Source organism: Myotis lucifugus, unplaced genomic scaffold (assembly GCF_000147115.1).
Source record: "Myotis lucifugus unplaced genomic scaffold, Myoluc2.0 scaffold_408, whole genome shotgun sequence".
Taxonomy (NCBI): Eukaryota; Metazoa; Chordata; class Mammalia; order Chiroptera; family Vespertilionidae; genus Myotis; species Myotis lucifugus.
This window is the reverse complement of record NW_005871456.1, coordinates 650,463-657,693: the sequence shown is the minus strand read 5'-3', so window position 1 is coordinate 657,693 and position 7,231 is coordinate 650,463. Positions and strand designations below refer to the sequence as shown.

The following is a 7,231-nucleotide window of genomic DNA, read 5'->3' as shown; positions in this document are numbered from 1 at the left end:
GGGTTCCCGCAGGTGCCCTGGCTCCTAGGGAGCCGATGTTGCTGCTCCCACTTTTCTGTCTCTGGCCGGTGAGCTGACACCTGCTGCTCCCTCCTCTGCAAGACCCTGTGGGCCTCTGAGCTTCGGAAATAAACCCCTTTCTGCTTAAAATCAAAACACGTGTAGGGGAACAATGTGTTACCATGATTTTCTTTCTAAAAAGAGGAACTCTACCTACGGCCTTATACGGCGCTGCTGAAAAAGAAGACCCGTCTACAGAGAAGGGCTGAAATGGAGTGCCGCTGAAGTGTGGCACTGCTGTCTTTGGGTGCCAGGATCATGGCCGACGCTCCTTTCTTATGCTTCTGTATCTTTCACAGCTCTTCTAGTGCGAGTACGTGTTACTTTTAAAAACGTAACTCTTGCCCGGCCAGTGTGGCTCAGTGGTTGAGCATCAATTGACCTATGAACCAGGAGGTCATGGTTTGTTTCCCAGTCAGGGCACATGCCCAGGTTGGGGGCTCAATCCCCAGTATGGGGCGTGCAGGAGGCAGCCAATCAATGATTCTCTCTCACCATTGATGTTTGTATCTCTCTCTCTCTCTCCCTTCCTCTTTGAAATCAATAAAAATATATTTAAAAACTTAACTCTTTATAAGAAAGAGCAACTGTCACTGGATTCTCTCCACAGAAGGGCAAAGGGGATTCTGTGGTCTCCTCCATCCACCTGTGCATCTCTACGCGCTGGACCGAAGGCTTCCCCTCCGCTCTTCTTTGACTCCCCTTTTCTCCCACTGCCTCTTTTCTTCCTTTTTTTTTACTTAATATTCATAGACACATCTCATTTTCCAGGTCCTTTCCTTCCTCCAAACCCTCCATCTGAGATTAATTAATGATAAGTCATAATCATGGTAAATGATGCTTAGCATAGTAACAATCACACCAGTGGAGACCTCTGGCCCAGGTTGAAGAAGTGGCTGGTTTATTCTGCATCCTGCATCCCTGGAAGGAAGCAAACTTTTGTCCTTTTCCACCTGGAGCTGTCAAGCGGGATTGAGTGAAGGCGGCACACAGGAAGGCGTCTTCATTCAGAACATTCAGCTGGGAATGTGGCGAGGGCCGCCCCGGCAGCTACAGCTTGCATCCGTCCAACCACCGCGCCAGGGTGTCGGAGTACTGGCAGTTCAGGGTCCAAGAGGGCCTGCGGAGAGGACCGCCAGGGAGTCGGAGCTCAAGTTCTCCAGGGATCCAGCCCCCATGGGCCCCTTTACACCGTGCCCTGGCCCCTGGGGCACTGGAGCAGGCTAATCCTGCTGTGGGCATATTTCTCAAGGCTCTTGTGCATCTCAAGTGTGTCTCTGGCTGCCGCCCCCACACCCTAACATGCTGGTGCTCCCTATGCTCGCATGCTCACCCCCGAGCCACCAAACCCTGCAACAAACACACCTCTTTCCATAAATCCCACACCGCGAGGTGGGGAGGAGGAACTGTGAACTGAAAGACTCCTCCCAACCCTGCAAGGCCGGTATTTTTAACCTCTCTGAGGTGAGCATCGGAGTTCTGGGACTGGCGCAGGGTCATGGAGCACTTGGCAGACCCGAGATCTGACATGGGAACCCTTGTGCCCTGGGCCAGGGCCTCCTTCACCTTTCCATGCGCCTGCCTTACCTCACCTTCCAAACTCCTAGCAGCCCCTCCACCTGCCCAGGTCCGCTGCACTGCGCTTCTCTAACCTCTCTCCTGGCACCCCTGGAAGTGATCCCCCTATTCCCAGCTCCTGCGGAGAGGACAGTCAGGGAGTCAGAGCTCAGGTTCTCCAGGGATCCAGTCCGCACACCCCAGGTCCTCCTATCCCAGTGGTCGGCAAACTCATTAGTCAACAGAGCCAAATATCAACAGTACTTCTTCAAAATAGACTCGCCCAGGCGGAAAACCAACTTCTCCGCATGGGCCACGAAGTTTCAATCGCACTGTACGTGCGCCCGCACGTGGTATTTTGTGGAAGAGCCACACTCAAGGGGCCAAAGAGCCGCATGTGGCTCTCCAGCCGCAGTTTGCCGACCACGGTAATCCCAACCCAGAAGCTGTGGGTGTCGCCAGGCCAGCTGCAGGCCTTTAGAAATTCTGTCGGGCAGGCCTCCATGAGTCCTCCGGGGTCCTTGGTCCCAGAATCGAAGGGGAGGCTCTGGCTCCTGCCCCTCATGGATATAATAAAGCAGCAGGGAAACACACAGGGTCTCAGAAATCTCAAGGCTCTCCCCGATCCGGGCAGGCATTGCAGAAGACCCTTCGGCATGCGGGGTCTTGGTCTCCTCCCTTCCTGTCTGCCCCAGCTCGGCAGAGCTGCTGACCTAAGCTTTGGGAAAGACGTGGCTGCTGATTAGCTCAATAAGAGCTCACGTCCCTGGGAATTCTGAGCAAGCGAGAAGGCCTTGATCAGCCTGACCCAGCATCTCTCTACTTAGCGCGCTATACCGTACAGATGGTTTCAGCTCATTAGTGCTCGCTCCAGAGGGTCAGCCAAGCTTCCAAGTTCATTGGAAAGTCAAGGCGAGGTATGCAAGCTATTTTAAACACTCAGAAGACAGCTCCCATTAGTAAGGGGACTCCCACCTAAAACACAATTAAATCACGGATTCGTGGTGTTGAGACCCCCCCCTCCACTAGCCATTTGAAAAATATAAAGTGGAATCCCTACCTCACTTCTTATACCCGAATAAATTCCAAGAAGGCCGAAATTTAAGAATGAAAACATGACAATTCTATTTTGTAACTGAATTAACAAAAACTCAATGTGAGATTCAGTTTGTACCAGCCACTGTTTTAATACAGAAGAAAATATGGCTCCATTTCTCTACGGTCTTGGAGCATGGAAAACTTTCTAACAAGGACATCCCACAAAAACTCAAGCCACACACACAAGGAAAGATGGAGGGATTTGATTCTGTGAAAATGTTAAACTCCTGGATGATGAAAATACCATAAGTCAAGTCAAAAGATAAAGAACAAACCTGAGGAAAAAAAACAGTTCACAAAGATATGATGGACAAAGGTGTCATGACCCTAATTTATGAAGGATATGTGTAAAAGCAATAAAAAGAAAACATTGTTATCCCAATAGAAAAACTGGCTAAGAACATGGATCAGTAGCTCAGAGGAAATGGCTAAGAAAGACTGAAAAGATGCCCAATTTATTTTACGTTTTAAAGATGCAAAGCAACACAGAACGCTATTTTACAGGCCACAACTGCCGAGAACCACACAAGCTGAAATGCTGCAGGCTAATGAGCCGGGGGAACACGGCCCCCTCACGCAGTGCAGCTGGAGGTACGCCCTATCTGGAGCCAATTTAACAATTTGTCTCCAACGTTTCAATGCACCGAGCGGTCCCAGCGGGTCTTCTGCAAGGGATTTCCATAGAACACGCTTGAAAGAACATAAAAATTCCGAGAGCAAGATGCTCATGTAGACTTGTTGGAAACAGCAGCAGGAACCAAATGGAACCACCTCACTGGCAGACGAGCCCCGAGCAGTGGTCACAGGGATGGCAGAAGCTGCTAGACCAGTGATGGCGAACCTTTTGAGCTCGGCGTGTCAGCATTTTGAAAAACCGTAACTCTGGTGCCGTGTCACATATAGAAATTTTTTGATATTTGCAACCAGAGTAAAACAAAGACTTATATTTTTGATATTTATTTTATATATTTAAATGCCATTTAACAAAGAAAAATCAACCAAAAAAATGAGTTCGCGTGTCACCTCTGACACGCGTGTCGTAGGTTCGCCATCACTGTGCTAGGGAGAGGTTCGCCAGGATGGGAAAGCTCTGCTCATACGTGAAAAAAGCTGGGTGCCGTCAGCGCACGCCCTGGGATGCCGCGTGGATTTGGAAATACCTTTGCGATCGTTTTTCTCTGGTTCACGGGACATGGTAACTGGGTGACCTTCGGGAGGCTGCTGATACGTTCATTTTTCAGTTTAAAATATGTCTGTGTTATTTTATTTTTATAAATTAAAAATAAAACTGGCTTCTGTATGACGGCTTCAAATGCAGCTTTGGTCTTTCAAGGGGCCCGAGGGGGCAGCTATGACGTGCCAGGCACAGAGCTAGAAGCTGGAGATACGGAGACACGAAGGAGGCAAAAATGTCTGGCTGAACTCAGCTCCCAAAGAGACAGCAAACAGCTCAAAACAAAAGCCCTGACCTCTGAGATGGACAAGAGACTGGACAAGATCTTCAGAGCGTAGAGGGCCCGTGGGCTATGGGAAGGAACACCACGCAGGCTCCTACAAGTGCAACACGTCCCCCTGCGGATCTGCCCCTGCTCCACTGCTGCCCCTGCTCAGGAGACCGGGGTAGGCCCCACAGGAGAACAGCACAGACCCTCCGGCTGCCTTCTGCATGACAAGAGCATGGGTCCTCTCTGCAGACCATCCCCAGCGCTTTAGAAGCTGAAGCTTGGAAAAGCACAGAGTCGGCATCCATTCTAGCACCGTGGCCAGAATTTCAATCACTCCTGACAAATGTATAAGAAAAAGCCAGATAACCCAATAGAAAACACCCTAAGGGGATATCATAAAACGCCAAAGAAGATAAGACAAATTTGCTATTCACCTTTCAAATGGCAAGGGTTTTATAATTGGTGAGAGTGTAGTCAACAGGTATTTCACTCAACTATTAATATTCGTGTAAATTGGTACAGGCTTGCTGGACAGTCACTTCACAACATGCATCAAGGATCTTTGAAAGTATTCAAAAACCCTTGTGGGAATACACGTGAAAGAAATAATCAGGGATATACACAGATTTATTACAAGGATGCTCATCCTGTATAACCCTACACAAGATTTGAGTGGCGGCTGGGGCGGGGGGCGGGGAAGGGGGGATGTTCAACTTAAGACAATTTGGCTGATAATGATCTCCTTCCTTCTGTGGCCTTGGCGAGGAGGATCCCACTAGTTTGGGACTGCAGATGTGCAGCCAAAATTAGACCGAGAGTAAGATGAAATCTTAATTAAGGTAAAGGTCTTTAATACAGAATAGGTAAAGATGGGCCACTTACCATGCTCCCATTCCTTGCTTTCCTTTTACAATTCTCTTGGCACACTCGATTGTCTTATTTAAATTTGGATTCAGTAAAGCTGTGGAGAAAATGAAGTGCAATGATACCCAACTGCCACGTGGCTACATCAGAGCATGTCAGGGAAGGCGCAGGTGCTCACAGCAGAGAGGCTTCCGTGTGGTTCCAAGAACACATCTATCCCTAGATTTTTCCCAGACAGCACTGGGGGGCGGAGGGGGTGGGGGGTAGCAGCATGTGGTCATCTTTGACTAAATCTATTCACTTTTTCTTGTAATTCTTACCATATCTTCATTAAAAATATATGCGTACAGTGAATATTCTGTGTTAGGCAACATAAGAAGTAGTGGGGAAAGAATGACCCACGTGATAAATCCCTGTCCGTGGCGCCTGCCGTCTGGAAGTGGGTAAAGAGTGTAGTCAATTACAATACAAGGAGTACCTGGGATGGTGGGGGGTGCACCTTGAATGGAGGCACCTGTTAGACTTGAAGGATCAGGGAAAAGGGTATTTGGGCCAAGTGATGTCTAAAGGCGTAGGCAAGGAAAGCGGGTTGAGGGAGTCACAGAAGGAAAATTGTTCCAGGCAGAAGGAACAGCGTATGAGAGGGCCTCTGAGGAACCAACATGGCTGTCAACCATCCTTCCATTCCCTCCTTGGAATGTGGAAACCAAGACCTCCCACCTGGGACCACAGCGATGTCCTCCTTCTGGCCTGCACTACGGCTCCCCCTTCCCTAACCCAGTCTGCTTTTCTTCAAAACTTTCGTTTGGGGCCCCCTTGTTGCCTGTCAAACAGAACCCCAAACCCTTGGCTTAGTCTCACTTTGCCCCACATGCCTGCCTATGGCTCCAACCTCACCTCCCATTGCTCCCCTCCGGGAACCCACCATTCAGGACCTGGCAGGGGGCAGGAGACAAAGACGTGCCCTCCCTGGTGGTGGGTGCTCCACCCCCGCCACCCACCGTTGGGACCTCATGCAGTTCCTCTGGCACTTAGTGCTCAGTAAATGCTCACGGGACAAGTCAATCTTGAGGAACCGCCTCCTCTTGACCACAGGGGCTTGGACCCTCCTAAGCAGGCCCAGCTCACTGTGGGTTGGCCCACTCCTGCCTCCTCCCAGGGGCCACTTCTGCCTGTCACAGTGGCAGCTTCTGTTCCCTCGAAAAGAGTGCGGTGCCAAGTGTGGGTAATATACGCTCACCCGTGAGGCTCAGTGGGCTCTCAGGCCTGCAGCTTCCTCCCTGCCTCTTCTCAACACCAGACACCTCCTCTGCCCATCTGGATGCGGGTGTCCATCGCTCTGCCCTAGGCCTCCCACTGTGCCTGGCTCACAGCCCTCCTTTCTGCCTGTGCCCCAGGGGCCCACCCGCCAAGCCCTCCTCCTCCCTGCTCCAAACTTGTAAACTCTGGCCACTAAAGGCAGACCTCTGAACCCAAAGCTGTGCCCCTGAGGGCCCCAGTGAGGAATGGAGGGAGGGGACCTACCCGAGCAGGACACGTGGCAGCGGTTCCTCCCCCTGTCGCACCAGTCGGGGTTGCGAATCTGAAAGAGTCCGTAGCCCGTGTACAACCCATCTATGTTCTCGTAGACAGCCACGGGGTTGAACTTGCTCTCAAAGTAAGCCAGGCACACCCCTAAGATGGAACAGGAGGGGTGTGTGTGTGGTTCGGAGGAGGGCTGGAGTTGGGGGTGCTTGGGGAAGGGGCGGAAAGAGAAGGGGTGAGGAGGAAGGGGGCTGAGAGGGGCCTACTCACAGTTTTCAAGGCTGTAGCCCTCAAAACCACTCAGGCCTCCGTCGTGGAGCCTCTTGGCCACCACACAGCGTCCCAAGATGGCAGCGCCACTAGGGACCACCAGGTAGCCAATGAGGGAGAGAACCGCTGACGCCTTCATCTTCCCCAGGCTCCTGCAATTCTGGGCAACAGCGGCCAGGTGAGCGGGCCGAGTCACAGATAGTTTCTACCAAAGTCCCAGGGGCACGGGGGCTCCTGTGAAGGGACAGAAGGCACTGTGGGGGTGGGGGGTGCGACTCAGTGTGTTCAGAGAAATGGGAGTCCCTCCTGGCTTAACCACGACACGGCTTCCCATCTCAATTCTCCACTGCAAGTTCCTGTAAACTCAGATACCTGCAGCCCCACCCTCTTCTTAACCTCTTGTTTTCTAAGGA

At 51.2% G+C, this 7,231-nt stretch overlaps 1 protein-coding gene across 1 annotated transcript; it reads right to left on the bottom strand.

Annotated features, from left to right (window-relative positions):
• Positions 1–1,110: 1,110 nt before the first annotated feature.
• Positions 1,111–6,957, bottom strand: LYZL4 (lysozyme like 4). Its single transcript, XM_006102306.1, has 4 exons — positions 6,819–6,957; positions 6,549–6,698; positions 5,043–5,121; positions 1,111–1,180 (listed from the first exon to the last, which is right to left on the bottom strand). Exons 1-4 carry the CDS (start codon positions 6,955–6,957, stop codon positions 1,111–1,113), a joined length of 438 nt encoding a protein of 145 aa, XP_006102368.1.
• Positions 6,958–7,231: the final 274 nt, after the last annotated feature.